This window comes from Anolis sagrei, chromosome 1 (assembly GCF_037176765.1).
Source record: "Anolis sagrei isolate rAnoSag1 chromosome 1, rAnoSag1.mat, whole genome shotgun sequence".
Taxonomy (NCBI): Eukaryota; Metazoa; Chordata; class Lepidosauria; order Squamata; family Dactyloidae; genus Anolis; species Anolis sagrei.
This window is the reverse complement of record NC_090021.1, coordinates 149,781,310-149,803,044: the sequence shown is the minus strand read 5'-3', so window position 1 is coordinate 149,803,044 and position 21,735 is coordinate 149,781,310. Positions and strand designations below refer to the sequence as shown.

Sequence of the window (21,735 nt, the reverse complement as noted above, 5' to 3'; positions counted from 1 at the left end):
TGTTTAAAAAGTTTGTGGACCCCTGTACTAAAGATTACAAACCACTGAAGTTGTATAATGGTTACAGTAACATTCCCTGCTCTTTATAATTTAATGTACTTCTGTGCTTTCTTTTAAATGAGCTAAAAAGTGTCAGAGTTTTTCTGGGAAATAATTCATTATAGCTGCAAAGTCATGGGCCCATCCCTACCAAAAAATATGTATGAAATCACGTTTAAGGAGCCAGTGGAAGGAGACCTGGGGTAGCCACCAACTCATTGAGCTCATGTTTTCTGGAGCATGTCTGAGTCCCTCTTCGGAGGTAGAGAAGATCGGGATATAAAAGTTTTAAATAATAATAATAATAATAATAATAATAATAATAATAATAATGTGCTGGTAGATGGAACCACAAGCACATGTTTAGCCAGCTTTTCTATGTTATTTCCCATGCATAAATTGTGGCCATGTACACACTAAACCACACATATTTGTAGAAGCTGCAGCACATTCACACACCCCTCCAGCTCTACTTAGCTAATCCTAGTGATAGGGTAGCTTGGTTATTGCCACATGGATATTATGTGTACCTCAAGCAGATGTAATTAACCTACAAAAGTGGATGGTGCTGTGAAGGGGGCTATGCTTCTGCGTAATATTACCCACTGTTTCATTTGTGCACAACACAGACCTCTTCATGTACTTATAATTTTCATGGAGCCGTACTTTGTAACGTAGGTGTAAAAGTTAGATTTCAATTTGCCATATGTGCTCATATATCAGTCTAGAAATTTTAATCAAATAATCAACCCAAAAAACTTGGGACAGCTTATCCACAGTCAATCTGAACATTGTACTTTAAGTCTTATACAAAAAAGGAACCATCCCCTTCTCTGTGTGGCTAAAAGCAAGACCTTAGTCCGTCCCAGGAGAGCCTAATGAAAGCATTGGCCCCCTCTACTCTCTTCACTTGGTTTCTGGCTTTTCTTTTTTCTTTTTTCTTTTCTTTTCTTTTTTTTTATGCCCTTGAAAGGAAATGTTGGTGGCACTATTATTTTGCTTATTGTGAGCCATCTTTGGATTATTTATGCGTGAAAAGCTCTTTGGGGCAATTTGCATTATTTTTTGAAGGGCATAATGTTACAAGGCCAGTAATTGCTTTTGGAAAGGTTCGCACAATGAATTATCAGTGACTTCAAAAGAGCCTATTTCAGCTTGATTAACTTTCTAACTTTTTTAAAAGTCTTATTCATGCATTCCACTTTGCACTTCGTCTCTTTGTTTGCAGGAATAAATAGGGTATTTTATTACACCACTAAAAAGAATCCAGTAAATTAAACAAGCTTTAAATCATGATTTAATAAGTGTGCTGGTTTGATATTTTTAACTGTGATTTTCCTGCTTTGCTCACTCACTCACATGAAGGAAAAAATAAAGTGACTATGTGTAACTGTTCAAATGAAATCATTGATTGAAATGCTATATTCCTTTACTTCATTGGCTATAAAATATTGCTTAGAAATTGCAATTACAATGGCACACTAACTTTGCATAGATGGTCAATCAGAAATACTACAGTTTGACAAGTAAACTATTCTGTCTGAGAGGCAGTGTGTACAAGTCAAAATGGACTAATCAGTGGACATCCCTTTGTATCATTTCCAGTCTTGTTTCTAACTTACGTACAATGTCTACAATGGAGTATTGTGGGTTTTTTGAATTGTATGGCTGTGTTCTAGCAGCATTTTCTCCTGACGTTTCATCTGCCTCTGTGGCTGGCATCTTCAGAGTCCAGAAACCATACAACACCCCAGTGATTCTGGCAATGAAAGCCCTCAACAATACAAAATCTAAAATTGTTTTCATTTTTTTCTCTCTCAAATACATTTTTATGCTTAAAGTTTATCCTCATTTTGTGTACTAGTATTCACTTAGCCTAAACGTACTGGCTGAACCACATTTTCCCCCTCCCAGCTCAGGTGGGGAGAGCCACTAACTAACCTGTCCCTTTGGGTGTGTTTGCAGGTGCCAGAGGCGACTGGGGCGCTAGAGGAGTCCCTGGGCCTCAAGGAGACAGGGGTGAACAAGGGAGCCCAGGCATACCCGGCCTGCCAGGATCATCTGATGGTAATTTTCTGGCATTGTGTCATCTAGACTGTGACATAGGCGGAACAGATTAACTCCTCTAATATTGTGTTTTATTATGATCCTTGTCATTTTATTTTGGAATTCCAAACATTCATGGCACTTTGGTGGGTTACATAAATCTGCCATTTTCCCCTTCTATGTAGGTGTGCTTCCTTTGGCCCCTTCTACCCTGTCAAATAAAATTATCTGCTTTGAACTGGATTATATGGCAGTGTAGACTCATATAATCCAGTTCAAAGGAGATCATGTGCATTGTCTGCTTTGATAATTTGGTTTATGTGGCAATGTAGAAGGGGCCTCAATAAATTCACTCTTCTGTGTGTTTGTTGTGTGGGTTTGATACTAAAAACTGATTGAAATAGTGGTTTCGACACTCCAGGTGTTTTCAACTTCAGCTCCCAAAATTCCTGAAGTCCCAAAAGCTGACCAAAGTTTGAGAACCACTGAGTTTGAGGAACTGTCAAAATTATGTCTTTGCCTATTACTTGCAGACTGGTGTTTTTAGTTTTACTGTATTGTTACTCCTCTTCACCAGCAGGTGAGAAGTTACTGATCTCGTCCATTGACAGTTCAACTTTTGTCAAGATCCTTTATCCTAATCCTATTCTTCAGCTAAAAAGGTCACATTAAAGTGTTGTTGTTGATACAGCCATATATCAATGTTGCTTCAGATGAAAGAGATCCAAGAAATATTTACGTGACCCCAAGAATATAAAATAGATATACAAATAAAACAGTTATTGATACATCAGCATTTGCAAGGCTTGCTAAACAGGCTTTCCTTTTTGTGGAGTACAGCTGAACATTTTCTGTAAACACTGTATGATGTTGCCAACAGATTCATGTAAACCATTTTCTGTTACCAATTTTTTTGTGATTCCAACATTGACCTAAGAGGATCCCTTTTGGAGTCAGGATCCACACACAATTTAAGAAGCAGTAGATGAGATGACCCTTGGGATCCCTTCTGGCTCCATGACTCTGTGCTACTATTTTGATAATCCATAAGTGTATAATCAATATCTTTTCATCTACACTGAGCATTCTAAAAATCTTGTATCCTAACCAAATCTTCCCATTTCAGATATCTCTGTGGGAAGAGGTTTGCCTGGTGAAATGGGCCCCAAAGGTTTTATTGGTAATCCAGGTTTTCCAGCCACTCGCCCTGGTCCTCCAGGTTTAGATGGTGATCCCGGATCCCCTGGATTGCCTGGTCTCCCTGGCCCTCCAGGAAGTTCAGGTAAGAAGCCAGAGTGTTGGTAAGCAAGTAGCATGTTTGGAAAATGAAAGGATTATGCTTTCCAATGCAATTCTCAAAAGCATCCTTCATTAGCCATCTCAAAAGTGAAAGATAAATCAGGATTTGAAACTTTCTACTTAGCAGGAATTCTAAAACAAAAGACTAAATATGCTCATTAACAATAAAAATAGTTATTATTTTTTTTTGCATCTTTGTGGCAGTTTATTTAAGTCACAGTGAAATACTATTCAGTAGCTGTTGAACAAGATTAATTCTACAGTCAGATTGATATGTTATGTGGTAACTAATAGTTTTGCCACGAATGAGAGGAATCCTATTTCTATCCTTTCGCTGACTGTAGCATGTGTTTGCCAACAAAGCAAATATGTTAAAATAAGACTGAAATCAAGTTGCTAGTTTCAACTAGAGTAGGCTCACTTATTAAGTTGCTGAAAAGTAAGTCAGTGCTTATGTAAATCCTGTTGATTTGGTGAGTGTATTGTAATTGAGATTTGGGTCATTGCTCCCTGTGCTTTTTGACCAAAGAGAACATAGTCCATTAGAGTTGTCTTGGGACAGTGGCTCTCAACCCATGGGTCCCCAGATGTTTTGGCCTTCAACTCCCAGAAATCCTAACAGCTGGTAAACTGGCTGGGATTTCTGGGAGTTGTAGGCTAAAACACCTGGGGACCCACAGGTTGAGAACCACTGTCCTAGGAACATCTCACATTCATGGAAGAGGAAAACTATAGTTTAAGATAATCCATATCCACATTATTTCAATGTTCCTTTAATATTCTTATTTTCCAACTCTATAGAATATTATTTTGGGAAGAAGGGATTGCCAGGGGCTCCTGGGCCTGCAGGCAGCCAAGGATACCCAGGGCCACGAGGACAAAAGGGTGGAAGAGGTAAGAATACACCCAGTTTTATTTATTTATTTATTTGAAACATTTATATTCTGCCCTTCTCACCCTGCAGGGCACAATATATATACTGCAAACATTCAATGCTGGGGCATAAAACCATAAATATATACAAACATTAACATCACTTATACCCACTTTAAAATCAGTGGCTGAAAAAACATCTCAGGATTTTGACACATTGTTGCCAATTGATTGTCATATAAGGAAGAGGGTTAATATGAATCATATTCGGTGACCTCTCACCCTCACTCCTTAATTAAAGCCCCTTCCCTTGTCCCAACTAAGAGCACTTCTGGAGGTGCAGGAACAGAGGAAGGCCTCTGAAGAGTATCTCAACAGATGTACAAGCCCATCCTTCAAATATCCACACCCTGATATTACTATATCTCAGTTCCCATGAGCACTGGCCATCATAGCCAAATGTGAGAAATGCTGAGACTAGTACTTCAGCAACATCACTAATTCATCTGCTTCTGTTCTACAATTTTCAGAGTTTTAGAGGCCATCACCAAGTCTTTGAATTGAACTTGAAAACAAATTGGAAACCATTTCAGCTCTTTTAACAGGGGAATCACATCTTCCCTATGTGGAGTCTCTGTCAATATGATATGAGGGCTCAACCATCTGGAGATTTGATTTGAAACAGTAAATTTGGGGTCTGGAATATCTGTGCAAATAGACACAAAAATTGCCAAACACCACAAAGCTCTAGTGATTACTTTCTGAAGAGAAGAACATTTAAACCTGGACAAATATTGTAGTACAAGAACTTGTCAACTTGTCAGAAAAGTGGATGAGGCTAACCATTGACTTGTGTTGTAAATTCTGACCTTTAGCATAAATTAAAGAACATAGAAAAATATGTTCCAGAAAGGATTAGCTTTATGTTGCTCTTGTTTTTCTTAAATTGATGTATGTTTCAATACTCAAATGTTTTCTTCTCCAAACTTCTTTTTATAACTTATTGAAATGACACTGCATCCACCGTACTTTGTGCCTATATTTCTTGCAGGTGAGAAAGGAGATTGCATCTGCCCTGGAGGTATAGAAGGAAGGTGGGTCCCTGCTGGCCCACCAGGCCCAACAGGCTATCCGGGTCCAATGGGACTGCAAGGAAGAAAAGGAGAACAGGGAGATCAAGGCCCACACGGGGTTCCCGGTTTCCTTGGTGAAAGAGTATGATATTTATACAATAAACTCATATTTTTGTATTGTTTAAATAAATAAATAATTTGTCATTTATTTACTTTATTTATATCCCACCTTTCACCCCATGGGGAATCAATCAATAAATTGATTAATCCACCCTGAGTCCCTCTGGGGAGGAATATAAATAAAGTTTTATTATTATACAGGGTGCAGCAGCATAACTTCCTTTTTTTCAAAACTTAATAAAACCCATTGAATGAATCAGAAAAAAAATATTTTATAATGTAGGCGCATACCTAAAGTTTTGTTTTACGTAGTTTTGAAGATCAAATTAGGTAGGTGACGTCCCCCATTCTCCATTCTCCATACACTGAGTAAACCGATTTCTGTCATTTGTCATGACTCTTGCCAGCATAGCAGGCGTTATGTTGGCAATTTCTTCCTGGATGTTGGTCTTCAAATCTTGTAGGGTCCTTGGACGGTTCACAGAAACACCGGATTTCAAAAAACCCCATAGAAAAAAATCACAAGGGGCCAGATCTAGAGAGCGGGCCAGCCACTCCAAATCCACGCGAAAAGTAGGCCTCAACGGCAAAATCATGCTCCTCACTGTTCCAACGCATGATGGCGACTGAACTGTGTCAGGACAAAACTTTATACTCCCGCCTCTCGGACGAGACCACTAGCGCTCCGCTACGTCTTTAACCGACTGAATGGCGCGCATTTTAAAAAAGGAAGTTATGCTGCTGCACTCTGTATTATAAATGTAATTGTTGTTAAAAATATTGCAAAAATGCAATTCTTCATCGCCATTTATTGTGAATACTATATTTACTTGTTGATCTTCTAGAAAGAACATCCTCAGCAGGGTTTACACAGGACAAGTTAGCTCTGCAAATACGTATCTGTTTACTGTATTTCAAAGGATAGACTTCCATATCTACATCTTTCACCCCTAAACACAGAAAAAAACATTATAGATTATGTTTATTCAGATTGTATCTATTTTAGCAAGAAAGTGGGAATGAAGGAAAGCAACTTCAACCTGAAGAAGCAGACAGTCTCAACTCTAAAAGACAAAGCAATAACGACAAAGCCAAATTCTCTTTATCATGACGATAAAGACGAGACGATAGGATGAGAGATAGGGCCTTCTCGGTGGTGGCTCCTCGGCTGTGGAACACCCTCCCCGTGGACATCAGACTAGCTCCCTCCCTGATGATATTCCGCAGGAAATTAAAGACCTGGCTGTTTAAGAAGGCGTTTGAACAAGAAGTGCAATGATTGGTAATTGACCATAGGAATGGAACAACGGAAAATGATTCTGGATTGTGGTTTTGACAATGAGACGACACAGAATGGCTTTTTGTAGTAATGATGATGTTTTTTGATGAGGATGTTTTGATAATGATGAATTGTGGATTATTTTATACTGTGTCTTGTATTTTTCACCTGTTTTTGTATGTTGTACACTGCAGTGAGTCGCCCCTGGGCTGAGAACTGCGGTATATAAGCAAAGTAAATAAATAAATAATAAATAAATTGTCCACTTGCTTCTTAAATTTCCTGAACAGCTCCTCAAGAATGTCTCACTTTTGATACACTTAAGAAGTGGAGAGCACCTTGTGATATCTGTAAAAATAATTAGAATAAACATATAAAATGCAAATATTTCTTTATAGTTGTTATTTACATTTTACTAATACCTAGGAGATATTTTAACTTCTCTAATCCCATGATAGCAACTGACTATTTGAGGGGAAAGATGCAGTGAATGACATGCCATGCAAAATCCTTTTACTGCCCTCAATATTCAAATTAGGAAAAAAATTGTGGATTCCTCTACCTTAACAAATTTGTATGCATTATGCACTCTTTCTGAAAGATTAAATACAAGGTTTTTCTTGCATTTCATCTTAATGAGATGATTAATTAGATTGTATTTATAATAACCAACAGGGATCTCCCGGTGCGCCTGGACCCTCTGGACGACACGGGCCTAAAGGAGATGCCCAATACATTACAACAAAAGGTTTAGTGTAAATTTTGTTATTCTTTCTTTTTTGAGGAAAAATAATAAATGATATTAATTTAGTAATGTGTTTATTACTATAGTTGTGTCTCATTGAGAGCATTTTTCAGGTGCCAAAGGAGAACAAGGAAGTGAAGGAATTCCTGGACCGAGAGGAAGAGATGGTTTACCAGGCAAAGATGGGAAAGATGGCTTACCAGGATATCCTGGCCTCCGAGTACGTATCCACTCCAGCTTCTGTACATTGGCATAGTGCATGAAAGAACCAGCATACTATTATGCTGATATGGGCTCTGCTTCTCTTTGTCACTGGAGTCAGGTGAAGTGCTAAATTTTAAGATGAGGACCAATAATCTGAAATTGAACCCTGAGAAGAGAGAAAGAGATGATGGAAAGATTTTTTAAGTCCAAAAATATGTTTGCGGCTGATAAGCAACAAACAAAGTTTATTTATATTGATTTAAATTTCAATTACATGGGTATTTATTATTTATATGATTCTGTTTTGGTCTTGAACCGGTGCCTGTCATCAGTAATGGACTAGATGAGGGCCAACAAGCTGAAACTAAATCCAGACAAGACAGAGGTATTCCTGATCAGTCATAAAGCAGATCAGGGTGTGGGATTACAGACTGTGTAGAATGGGGTCACACTTCCCCTGAAGTCACAGGTTCAGAGTCTGGGGGTGATCCTGGACTCATCACTGACTCTGGAACCCCAGGTGTTGGAAGTGGCCAGGAGCGCCTTCGCACAGTTAAAAGCCTCTCTATGCGGGGCTGCCCTTGAAGATAGTTCAGAAGCTGCAATTGGTGCAGAGATTGGCAGCCAGATTGGTAACTGGAGCACCTTATCATGAGAGGACAACTCCCATGCTACAGCAGCTCCACTGGTTGCCGGTCTGCTTCTGTGCTAAATGTTAAGTGCTGGTCGTTACTTATAAAGCTCTAAATGGTTCAGGTCCAGCCTATTTGTCGGATCACATATCTCCATATAGGCCATTGCAAGCCTTCGATCTTAGAAGGAGACGCTGCTCTGGGTCCCACCCTTGTCACAAATGAGGCTGGTGGGAACGAGATAGGGGGCCTTCTCCACGCTTGCTCTCTGTCTCTGGAATTCCCTCCCTAAAGAAATAAAAATGGCCCCCCACCCTCCTCTCCTTTAAAAAAAACTCTTGAAAATGCATTTATTCACTTTAGCGTGTGGAGAGAAGGAGAACTAGGACACTTTAAATTAATTCCATTAGATCGCTAGCTAACTTATTTCTATCTCATGACAGCTATGACACGTTTTAAGTGAACGCCTGTGTATTTTAATTGTCTTACGGGGTATATGTTTTAATAATAACTCATATTATTAGCGTTATCATGTCTTATTTGATTATTTTATTCTATTTTCATTTCGATGCTTCATTCTTTTGTTATAAGTTTACTGTTACAATTGTGTATTATTTTAATTTTTGACATGTTTGTATACTTTTGGGCGTTGAATGTTCACCTTTTTTCTGTGTGCAAACTGTTTTAAGTCCCTTTGGGGGAGAGGGTGGTCTAGATATGAAGTTGTTGCTGCTGCTGCTGTTGATGTTAATTTCCCAAACAGGGAGTTCTTTCAATATGCTGGTTGCAATTAAATAGCCCACAGGCAGCTGAATTCGTTTTTGAACTTGCTGATCTAGAGCTGCACTGAGACTGCTGAGGAAGGCAGGAAAGGGGCATAAAGGCTAAAACCAAATAATGGTACCAAGTGAACTGTGGTGTTTTAATTCCCTGTCAGGGCGATGGGACCAGAGGTGAACTCGGTGATGCAGGTGATCCAGGCCTACCTGGCCAAAAGGGTTTCCCAGGTGAAGATGGCTTGCCTGGTATTGGCTTGGTGGGTCCAAAGGGATACCGTGGCCCTCCAGGTGATCCTGGGATATATGGCAATCCTGGATTTCCAGGCCCTTCAGGTCCTCCTGGTGCTCCTGCTGAAATAGGTATGTGTCAGTTCTCCAATCATTTTCAACCACATGTGAGATTTGGGAGTAGCATAATAGGTTTCCAGCATATAAGGATTGCCATAGTGAAGTGACTAGCCATAAAATGGATGCCACACAGGCAAGGTCATCCACAAAATGGCAAGGAAGTAAAGTCAGGTCCAGTAAATCCCTTCTTCCTACTGAGCCATCACTCTGGCCTTTCTGCTCTTCCCAGGCTCAGCTACCATAGTTTTCTTTTTCTTTCAGCAAAGCAAGAAAAAGTGGGCACCTCCTCCCCTGGAATGTGTGCTAGGACCCAGGCCTGGTGGGATGAGAAGATGGGAAGCTCATGGCAGCCTTACTCTTCCCCCAGTGCCAGCCCAGCAAGGCAACTCCTGCCATTGCTGTCTTTTTCATCTCTACTTCCTCCTGTGTTCCTGGAGAGACCTATAGTGCTGAGAGAGCCCTTTCTGTGGGTCCCATGTGGCCCCTGATCGCCCACTGGGCACATTAACAATCATTACCAGTTGCTGAGTCACATGTAAACATTCAAACTGCCAAAGAGAGCTTCCCTTTAAGATTGCTGTGTGGGTTCTCCCACTGTCACATGACATATTACACTCAAGCCCAGAGGTTGACTGAGCCTCTTGCTTTCCAGCAAGTGCTGACATCTTCAAAACCTGGCTGAGCTTACTCCTTCTTTTGTATGCTATACCATAAACTACTTGGCAAAAAAAGATATTTTGATTTTTCCCTGCAGAAATAAAATAAAAACTATGAGAGTCTCCAGAGAAGTGCTAAAGCTCTTTAATTACCCGTTGGGTTGCTCTCTTTACATTTCGTTTAAAACCCTCCTACTAGATACATCCTACCTCTGTTCATGCCCAGCGTTTATTTTTAAAATTTTTACTAGTACATCTGGCCCGGCCATAGGTTTTTAAATCTTTATGTGTTATTGTCTATATGTGAGTTATATTAATTGTATTGTTTATTTGCTTATTGCTTGTTGTTTTTTCTGATGTGTTGTTGGGCTTGGCCTCATGTAAGCCGCTCCGAGTCCCTTGGGGAGATGATGGCGGGATATAAATAAAGATTATTATTATTATAAAGGCATATTAGATTAGTTTTGTGGGTGAGCGGCATCCTTCTGTATGTAAGAAATAATTTCAGCTATGAGTCCATGGCTAACAAATCACTGATCCCCAGCAACAACGGTGCTCAATCAAGGCCCCTTCTAAACTGCCAGATTATTCACTTTGAACTGGATTATATAGTAGTGTAGACTCATATAATCCAGTTCAAGGCAGATAATGTGGATCATCTGCTTTGATAATCTGAATTATATGGCAGTGTAGAAGGGGCCTATGTTGTTGACCATTTATAATGTTGTATTGGCAGAGGCGGCCCTAGGTAATTTTCAATGGTAAGCAAACAGTATTTTGGCACCCCTCAACCAATCACTGATATATATTTTCTGTCCATCGTGGGAGTTCTGTGTGCCATATTTGGTTCAATTCCATCATTGGTGGAGTTCAGAATGCTCTTTGATTGTAGGTGAACTATACATCCCAGTAACTACAACTCGCATATGTCAAGGTCTATTTTTCCCCAAGAGCGCCTCAAGAGCACCCCTGGGCAAAATCAACTATACTGCAAACGCTTACATTGCGTAATGGTTGAGCCGCCCCTGTGTATTGGCAACAGTGACTCTCCCCATATTTGTGGCCTATTTCCCATTATGATGGCTAGAGATGCTGCAATTTAGCAGCACGAAAAAGGCCATTCTTGCTGATCCCTGCCTTGCAAATCTAGCCTCCCCTGTAAATTACTATAAAAATGGTGACTGCATAAATTCCCCAATGACATCTAATGGTTCTAATATGACATAACTCCATTTCTGTAACTCCAACATTTTGGATGCTTAGGGCCTGTAGCCCATGGCTGCAGATCCACTGCACAAATAGATAGTGCAATCATTTTGTCCATAGAGTGAATGCTTCAAATGTTACAGTCTCAGTGTCTGGTCCTTTGACAAATTCAGATGTTGCTATTGTTTTTGTTGTAGACTGTGGACAACAGCAACAAGTTATCATCGTAGATGCCAGACACAATCGAACTGAACCAATTCAATCAGGTAAACTCAATAAAATCATTTGAAAATGTATGTTGCTTGCAAGCTTTTTAAAATGCTAGTGCTTTTGAATGGTTTACATGGAAAGCACTGATAATTTCAGGAACCATGTTGCAAAGGTTTTTTTAAAAGATAGATCAAAACTTGGTTTAGCTAAATATACTAGGAATATCCTGGAAATTCCAACATTGAGCATCAGGCAGCTTAGGTAGTACTTTGAAAAGCACACTTATGAAAGTGTTGCCCATGTGCCTTAGTTTAGATCCAATAGCAAGACCAGATGTCTCAGTATTACTTCCTTTTCTTTCCCACTTCTATGATTCTGTTATCCCCTTGACCACAAACCTTGTCTTCCCTCCTTCTGTGAACCCCACTCCATTTCAGACAATTGTTGCTAAGACAAAAGGTATAGAAACATCACTAACTGTGCATTTGGCTCATGAAGGCTGATGGCATTTGTCAGGCTTCAAGGGACCACAGAGCTCTTTTTTGTTTCAATCCCTGTTGCTTATCTCTTAGGGACTGGCTGTGTTCAACCTCCAAAAGGAATTCCAGGACGTCCAGGTCTTCCAGGAGCCAGAGGTGAATGTATAATGTTGTCATTGATATCTTCATCAACTTCATCTTCATCACAGCCCCATTCTACACTGCCAGATAATGCAGGTTATAAAAACAGAAAATCCACATTTTCTGATTTGAACTGGATTATCTTAGTCTACACTACCATATAGTCCAGTTCAAAGCAGATAATATGGATTTTATAAAGCTGTGTAGGAGGGACCACAATGTAACTGTGGGAAAATATAAGATGATATCTTATGCTCCTTCTACACTGCCATATAATCCAGATTATCAAAGCAGATAATCCACATTATCTGCTTTGAACTGAATTATTTGAGTCTACACTGCCATATAATCCACTTCAAAGCAGATAATCTGGGTTTTATGTGGCAGTGTAGAAGGGGCTTTGAAGTAACCATAAAATCCTATTCATTTATTTCCGTAATTCAGAGAACCTTTTATGGCTACTCCTCAATAGTTGGTACGGAAGAACGTTTTGGGCATGTACAACTACAATATTTGGTACAATCACATGGTTTAGGATCAGGGCCGTAGCCAGAAAAAAAATTCGGGGAGGGTTGACAATTTCGGGGGGGGGGGGTTGAAACCTGCCTCCTAGCTCATGCTGAAGCAAAGAGCACAGCAAGGGGCAGAGCAACCTTCAATAGCCTGCAGCTCTGCCCCTGTCAACCACCTCCACCAAGTCTGGCCTCCTTAATGAGAGCATTCAACACACACACACCCAACTTGGTTGCTTCACTACATCGGCTATTGCTGCAAGTAATGACAGTGTGAATAAATTGTCAATATTTGCTTGAGATAGTGCTTACAGTTCTGGAGGGACTCTTAATTTTTTGCATCTTATAGACTTAGCATGGGGATTTGGTTAACCAGTTAAAATTCATGAGTAAACCAGGTTTTTAAAAAAAAATCTGAAACATTTCGAGGGGGGTTGAACCCCTAAAACCACCCCCTCGCTACAGGCCTGTTTAGGATCATCCTCAAGATCAGTTGGCCAATAATTTAATAGTACCATAAATACATTATTTGATTAACCTGCCTGTCAGAAAAAAAGATAATCTGAATAATTTGGAAACAGAATGAAATTGATTACAACATAAGACACATAAAGTGTTGAGAACAAGTTTGATGTTATTCTAAAATAACAATGTATGTAAATAACATTGACTACTGCCATCTTTATTTTAAAAATTCTCGTCCCTGAGGTGGGAGATTATACTCATTTATATGCAGCTAAAAATCTGTGCTTTAATCAGTAAGCTCACATTTCCTTAGAATGTGAAGACAACCAGACTGGCACATCTTTTCCCTTCATTTGTATCTTATATCATCTTTTAAAATGTAGGTGCAAAAGGTGTAAAAGGAATTCCGGGTGAATTTGGCCTGCCGGGATCAAAAGGATTTCTTGGCCTTCAAGGGGATCAAGGTCCAGAAGGTTCATCTGGCCCGCCAGGTACAGTTTATTTATTTGTTTGTTTGTTTTGTATCAAAAGCATTGCATAACTTAGTATAAAACTGATAAAAATAGAAGGTGTGCTGGCAACTAAATATCTTTTGACCAAAAATGGGCAACATCAACAGCATTGTTTGTAGCCTCCAACAATTCCTCCTCTGTATATGAGGCAGAGCACAATGGACAAGCATACAGATGCAGAGATTCTGTTCTGTAAGGTACAGTAAAAACCCAGTACACACTCTTAAGAACACACTATTGCATTTCTACAGTTTATTTGTTTATTATTTACTGGTGCACAAGACATTGAAAATGATGCAAAATAGCCTAATATCTCTTGCTATTGATGCATTGTATTGTTGGAGGTAATTTTAGCATGTGAAAATAGTCTATGATTTGATGCAGTGATGCTTAAAGAGAAGGCCTTAACGGCACACAAGGCTCTCTTATAATATACATAGTTGGTACTATCAGCCCTCATTCTTTGGTTGGAATTATTTGCTGTCACCACCATACAAGTGATCTCTTGGCCTTTATATGTCAGATACATTTTTAACTAATGCATGTCCGTACTATTAAAACCTGGCTTAATTTTCCCATTGGAATAGTGTGACTTTGCAGTGGTTGTTTGGCTGGTAGTGCTCATGATCTGCATAGCTCTGTTTAAATCGATCTTTTCTTGGGCCTTTTCTTGCATTAAGGATTTACTGGGCCCCGAGGAAACAGAGGTGCGCCTGGCTTGCCAGGGGAGCAGGGCTTTCCAGGCAGTGTCGGCCTCCAAGGCTTCCCTGGGCCTGCTGGGGCCAAAGGGATTACTGGTGATAGACTAGGAGCATCCGCAGGCCCTCCAGGGGATGCCGGACCACCTGGATTCCCAGGACTGAAAGGCCAGCAAGGAGACCATGGACAACCCGGGTTGAGAGGTAACTCTTTTGGGGTGGTGTAAAGGTTTTTCCATATCTGTGCCAATGTTTACATCTTTTAAAAAATATTTTCTCTGGAAACAAAAGTCCTTTCATCTTTGGTGTTAGAATACAAAAAGATATGTGATCAAACTTCAAAAATGAAATAAGAGTGACTTCTCTGGAAAATTGGCCATACCATTTTGCAGGCAAGGGACACCATAACTGTATCATCTGCACTGTGGTTTGACCCCACTTCAACTGCCATGCCTCAATGCTATGAAATAGTTGGAGATGGAGATGAGTCTGATGAGATATCAGAACTCTTTGGCAGAGAAGGCTAAAGATTTTATTAAATCACAACTCCCAAGATTCCTTAGCGTTGAGCCATGATGGTTAAAAGTAGTGACAAATTGCATTGATTCTACAGTATAGATCAGGCACCCTCCAGCTGTTTGGGCCTTCAACTCCCAGAATTCCTGACAATTGAAAAAGCTTATTGGGGTTTCTGAGAATTGGAGGCCCAAACAGCTGAAGGGCCACAGTTTGAGGATGCCTGGCATAGATCCTCCCTAAGCCACCACTTCAGAGATCTTTTCTCTAGGCAGCAACTGAGTTGAGATTGTTGAAGGCTTTCATAGCCATTATCACTGGGTTGCTTTGAGGTTTCCAGGCTGTATGGCCATGTTCCAGGAGCATTCTCTCCTGATGTTTCGCCCACATCAATGGCAGGCAACCTCTGAGGATGCCTGCCATCGATGTGGGCAAACGTCAGGAGAGAATGCTTCTGGAACATGGCCATACAGCCCTGAAAACTCACAGGAACCTGAGTTGGGATTGTATTGGTCCCCCTGAGGGTTGATTACATCTTACCTTTTCTGACAGGTGGAGGAGGAGGTGGTACAGGCAGTGATAGCTCAGATGGGAGCTGTTTCAGACTTAACGCACATTGGAGGGGACACCCCAATTTTGAACCAGCTTCAAACTGGATTACAGTGTCTGTGCAGAACTGCTCTGAGTTGTAGCCAACATGAGTTCTATGACTGCTCTGAAAAAAAAAGCAATAGATCAATGGTTTTGTCAGTGTTGAATTCATCTGCTAATATCAGCATTCCACTGCAGATACTGCTGAAGAAAATGTATAAGTTGGGTTTAAGAAAGCACATCTCAAAAAGTTCTCACATCAATAGCTATTCTTGAACTTACAAAAAAAATCAACTTTTTTGTATAATTATTAAAGGCCTTCAGCAATATGCAATGAATGTGATATTTCAATATGTATTATACGTTTAATGCATTTTAATAGTTTAAATTGATTTCTTAAAAATAATGCTTGATTTGGTGTCTAATGCTTTTAAACTTTTCCACCACCTGTTTAGCCATTTTGTTTTAATTTATGCTATAAGCCACTTTTAAGTCCCATTGTGGAGAAATATTACCAATAAAACTCCATAAGAGAGTTGCAGTAAGTCAAAATGACTTGACGGTGTGCAACAGATTCAGTGGGACACGACAGTCAAGTCCTATCGATTTCAGTGGGAACACAAGTTGACTAGTTAATTTTGATTCAGCCTTTATGTTTTGATGCAGAACACATAATGTTGTTAATTATTTGTTTCATGTATATCTGTTGTTAGGTAGTGATGGTTTTCCCGGGCCCCGTGGAGCTAAAGGATATCGTGGACCTTCAGGGCCAGTTGGCACAACTGGTGCGCCAGGACCACCAGGATCGTTTGGGTTCCCTGGAATGCCAGGCCAGCAAGGGCTCATGGGAAGAATGGGACCACCAGGATTTGTAGGTGAGATTCCAGACAAGGGGAAATTCCAGACAAGGGATGCTCAACTTGTATTAAGAATGGTTCAACACTGCTTTCTTTCCAGGGGCCACATAGTGATCGAGCCATGTGTTGGTGGCAAGCAGAATCTAGTTTCATCCTCTCTTTTTCCCTCCTAGCCTTTCTCCCAGGAACTTTAGTGTACAGAGAGACACCTACTCATAGCTTGCACACATTTCCTATTACACTCTTTCTCCCAACACTCACATTCTTACACTGTTCCTCTCCTCTCTCATAACTTGGAGAAGCAAATGCCTCTGAAATCTTTCCTCACTGCCCAGTTTATTAGGTATGTAAAGGTCAGCATTCTACTAAATTATTTCTTGCATTAGTTAGTTGGGGAGGTAATGGAATCACAGTGAATTTTGGAAAGTAATGGTGTGTAGTTTGTTTCCTCCCTCTTTCTTCATTGCCTGGACCATTGGTACTAGGAAGTGCTTAACACAATGCTAATTGTTCTGCTTCCCAGGCCATAATGGGCTGAATATTTGGAGGATGCGAGGGGTCTAGAAACAGCTGCATAGTTGAGTTCTTATAGTTGACTGCAAAAGGAAGTTGTTTGGATATCAAAATGGACCATTTTCCAAGTAAAAATAACCTTCCTTTTTATGTCAATGTAATATTTTAGTTTAGAAATATTACATGGTGAGTTGCCATTAACTAGTTCTTCAATCAACAATGGCACTAAGAAAATGCAGCAACAACAACAAAACTTTATTTACCGTATATTCCGGCATATAAGACAACAGGGCGTATAAGATGACCCCCAACTTCTCCAGTTAAAATATAGAGTTTGGATATACTTGCCGTATAAGACTACCCCTCTTCCAACACACACCAAATAAAAATTTTAAAAGCATCAGATTTGATTTCAATGTGGTAATTTTCCCAGAGCCACTCTATCTCTTTTTTCCATACCCAGGCGCCCCGAACGCGTGCAGCTTGCTCCGCCCATCACTTACACCTTCCCGGTGAGGCGCCCCTTCACCTCACCATCGGGACCGCATTAAGTCCATGAATCCTGATGAATGGATTTTCTTCTACCATACTTATACAGCATCGCCCTTAATGCTTTCATACATTCGCTGCATATGGCAGGGACGCTGCCATTGCCATTTTTGAGCTCCCCCCACCATATGCGGCAACCACAGATCCTCCAATCTGATTGGAAGTTTCAGCACCCGCTCTATAAGACTACTCCCGTGTATAAGACGACCTTTGATGTTTGAGAAGATTTTCTTGGGTTAAAAAGTAGTCTTATACACCAGAATATACGATATATACTGCTCTATCTCCCCGAGTGGACTCAGAGCAGTTTCCAAGTAACATCATCAATACATACAGAGTAAACAACATAAACATAAAATTAACAAAGCAATATAAGCATAAAAATCATAATAGCACATATATATTTAAAATAGTCCTGCCTGTTCAAGGCAATTTTAAAAGGCCAGTCTGAGGCTAGTGCAATTTCTAGAGGGTCTGGGAAATTAGGTGCAATGCTATAGCAGGCAAGAACAATAATAGGTATAGTCTATGGCTGTTCAGCAAAGGACAAGAGGGATCCTCTCACCTCTGCAGGAGTTTACTGGATACCATGCAGCTGTGGACGTCTACATAGGGACCACCAAGTGCAGGAATGCCCAAACATGAATCAAGGAACAGGAAAGGCACTGCAGACTACTTCAACCAGAGAAGTCAGCCATAGCAGAGCACCTGATCAACCAACCGGGACACAGCATATTATTTGAGAACACAGAAATGCTGGACCACTCTCACAACCACCATGTCAGACTACACAGAGAAGCCATTGAAATCCACTAGTATATTTCAACAGAAAGGAGGAAACCAGAAAACGAACAAAATCTAGCTATTTGTTTTTTAAAAAAACTCTAAAATCGTAACAGTAAATAAAGTACAACAGTCAAAAACAGGGGAACTCCAGACAAGAAACAACCAAGGACAGCTAATCACCTCTCAACAAAGGATTCCCCCAGGAAGTAAGAAGCCACACCTTGAAACTGCTAGGCCATTAAATGCTAATCAAGGTGGCCAGTTGAAACATTCACACTTGCCTCCAACAGACAAGAGTTCTTTCTCCCACTCTGGACATTCCATAGATATTTAAACCCCATTTTCCTAGTTTCCAACAGACCTCACAACACTTGAGGATGCCTGCCATAGATACAGGTGAAACGTCAGGAGAGAATGCTTCTGGAAGATGGCCATACAGCCCAAAAAACTTACAAACCCCCAATGGCTCTTTTTATTTATTTATTTACTCATGTTTTGTACTATGATAGCATTCCATAGTCTACATTATAATCCAGTATATTTTCTATATCTTTCCCACATTGTACCTTATAGGCTCACCAGGTGACAGAGGGGATCCAGGAGATCCAGGACAAGATGGTCCCATAGGCATGAAAGGTCTCCCGGGCAACAAAGGCGAAACAGGTTTCTTTGGTGCTAAAGGCAGGATTGGTGACCCAGGTCTTCCTGGGTTAGATGGGATGCCTGGTCCCCCTGGCCTCAAAGGTAATGAAAAGAACAGCAGAAATGTTCCTTAGCTCAGAGTGACATTAGTGTTCTTGTGTGTGTGTGTGTGTGTGTTTTTTTTTAAGTGGGGGAGAGACTGCTTTATGGCACATCTTAATCATAAAGTGACAAAAATAAATGCAATGAACTCATTAGAAATGGCCATCCATATACTTCATGAGTTGTTAATTATGCACCATTGGCATACAGTAAAAATGAAAGGCTCCTTTAATATGTTCTTTCTTGTATTGTCTTTCACAGTGATTCTGCCAATTTTGACATTTCTGTTTGAAACTGCGCCCTCTTTGATGTGCAGTCCAACACCAATCTTAGTATGCCCTTCCCTGGCTTTTTAAAAAATCCTATTTATTTACATTATTTTTATCACAGTTTTCTCTTGATATAGTGAGTCAAGGCATCTAAAAGAAATATAAAGCAATGATGAATAAAACAATATTAATATGTTAAAATCTATAATATAAATCTGTAAGGGGCGTCGTACGGAGCCGTATAACTCCACAACCCCCCAACGAAACTGAACCAGAATTGCCATGCCCCTAGGACAACCCACTCGGTACAAACTAATGTACTCCAAATTAAAAAAAAAAACACCACAACAACGACAAAAACACCGCAAAACAACTGAACATGCGCACTGGCGAAAACTCCCCGGCACGCGCGCACGCACGGCCCCTCCCCCCCTCCCCCCGCGCGGCACACACACACGTGCGCGGTGCAAACTCCCCGCCACGCGCGCACGCGCCGCCCCTCGCCCCCCCCCCGCGTGGCACACACAAAGGGGTGGGGTGAAGGGAGGGGGTGTGTCTAACCGGAGAGGGAGGGAGGAGGGAAGGAGTGAGTCACGGAGGAAAGGGGTGGGGCGAAGGGAGGAGGCGTGTCTTCAAATTCGCCCCCTCCCTTCTCCCCACCCCTTCCCTCCCTGAGTCACTCCTTCCCTCCTCCCACCCCCTCCGGAAAGACACGCCCCCTCCCTTCGCCCCACCCCTTTCCTTCCAGGAGTCAATCAGGAAGAGAAGTGGGGCGAAGGGAGGGGGCGTGTCTTTCCGGAGGGGGGGGAGGAGGGAAGGAGTGACTCAGGGAGGGAAGGGGTGGGGAGAAGGGAGGGGGCGACTTGGAAGACAACAATGATGGATCCGGACCAAAGCATTCAATACGCCCTAATATCCACACAGATGGAGTTTGAGGGAAATAGACCTTGACATTTGGGAGTTGTAGTCACTGGGATTCAGAGTTTACCAAAACTCAAAGACCATCCTGAACCCCACCAACGACAGAATTGGGGCAAACATGCCACACTGAACCCCCATGACCAACAGAAGATACTCAAGTTTACACACAAGCATAAAGAAGGGGGAGGACGGAGGGATGCCAGAGAGAGAGAGAGAGGGAGAGAGAGAGAGAGAGAGAAAGAGGGGAAAGGAAGGAGTGTGAGAGAGAGAAAGAGGGAAAGAGGGCGAGTGAAGGAAGGAAGAGAGGCCAGGCACAGACTTCAAAACTCTTACTAAAAGCCACAGCAACGCGTGGCAGGGCACAGCTAGTATAAATATAAACATTAAAAAACAAGGCAGTTATGTCATTAAAAGCATTAAAATATTAAAATGCATTAAAATCCCATAGCTACTCCCAAAAGTCCAAATGTAATGAATTTGTATCCAAAGGTGATCATATTCCAGCTTTGCACAGTAGATTTTCACTGCCCACTTTAATCAGAAATGTATATTTCATTTTTAGCATCTTTGCTTTTATTTTTATCTTTGTGCAGTGATTGACTTTCCTAACAGAATTTGACACTTTAATATTTTGTTGTCTGCCCTGTTTTTTATACTTGTGAGTCAGCATGTGCATCTTTAAACCTGTCTTGCTTTAGCCTGAAAAACCAGGTAGAGATAACTCTGTTTAGATTGACTTGTGATTTCTCTTTTTCACCTTTTCTGACAAAAGGTGCTAAGGGCTCACCTGGAATTGGTGGTTTCAAGGGTGCTATGGGCTTCAAAGGGTGGCCAGGACGGAAAGGAGTCCATGGAGAGCGTGGTGACACTGGATCACTGGGTGTCCCCGGTCTGCCGGGCGAACCAGGATGGAAAGGTATAATTTTCTCAGTTTTGTCAAGTGTTTCCAGGGTACCTGGGATATGTTTGGATCTAGTTTTCAACACTTTGAAAAAGAAAAGAAAAATGATGTACCAAATTTAAACCAAATGTTCTCATAACCAAAATATATCAAAGTATAGTACTAAGTATTATTATGTGAAGTTGAGTCCCATTTTGTTAAACATGGATAGGAATTAAGCTTTAATTTTTCTGTCTAGGGGAAAGAGGCTACTTGTCTAGCATCATGAGGGTCCACAGAAACACTTCCGGATGATTTATCAAGATGCTCATTACTGTGATTTAATTTTTTATTTTCTTTTTGTGAGATAGAGATGTCTTTTCTACCAGCAACCCACAGCAACCACTTTCTATAGTTACTCGACTCTAACACTTGCCTTCTTTGGCTAAATTACCTTGCCAAAAATAGGGTGCGCATTAAATTCATGTAATACAGTAATCTGTATTACATGAATTTCAGCCCCCCCCCCCCCCCCCCAGCATTCTCAGGATGATCCACGAGAAGGCCTTACTGGTACATTATTTAAACTGTTATGTTTATTCATATCATGATCAGATCACCATGCTCAATATATCCCATATGCATGGGGGTATTGGGATAACGATATAAAAGATTTGCTAGGGTAGATCCTAAGCCCCCCCCCCCGAATCAAGCTCAGCCCCCCCCCCCCAAATCAAACTCGGCACCCCCCTGCACTAAATTATATTGAAAGGCCATAGAACTGCTGATCACA

At 40.8% G+C, this 21,735-nt stretch overlaps 1 protein-coding gene across 1 annotated transcript in view; it reads left to right on the top strand.

The window, feature by feature from the left end:
* COL4A2 (collagen type IV alpha 2 chain) overlaps positions 1 to 21,735 on the top strand; it is a 142,590-nt gene that overhangs the window by 93,661 nt on the left and 27,194 nt on the right. The window contains exons 19-32 of the mRNA XM_060784984.2: positions 2,005 to 2,106; positions 3,212 to 3,367; positions 4,186 to 4,278; positions 5,309 to 5,472; positions 7,405 to 7,477; positions 7,588 to 7,694; positions 9,248 to 9,449; positions 11,497 to 11,565; positions 12,082 to 12,144; positions 13,490 to 13,597; positions 14,299 to 14,520; positions 16,137 to 16,298; positions 18,702 to 18,872; positions 20,835 to 20,978. Coding sequence (XP_060640967.2) covers positions 2,005 to 2,106; positions 3,212 to 3,367; positions 4,186 to 4,278; positions 5,309 to 5,472; positions 7,405 to 7,477; positions 7,588 to 7,694; positions 9,248 to 9,449; positions 11,497 to 11,565; positions 12,082 to 12,144; positions 13,490 to 13,597; positions 14,299 to 14,520; positions 16,137 to 16,298; positions 18,702 to 18,872; positions 20,835 to 20,978 — 1,836 coding nt within the window. The remainder of the gene's footprint in view (positions 1 to 2,004; positions 2,107 to 3,211; positions 3,368 to 4,185; positions 4,279 to 5,308; positions 5,473 to 7,404; positions 7,478 to 7,587; positions 7,695 to 9,247; positions 9,450 to 11,496; positions 11,566 to 12,081; positions 12,145 to 13,489; positions 13,598 to 14,298; positions 14,521 to 16,136; positions 16,299 to 18,701; positions 18,873 to 20,834; positions 20,979 to 21,735) is intronic.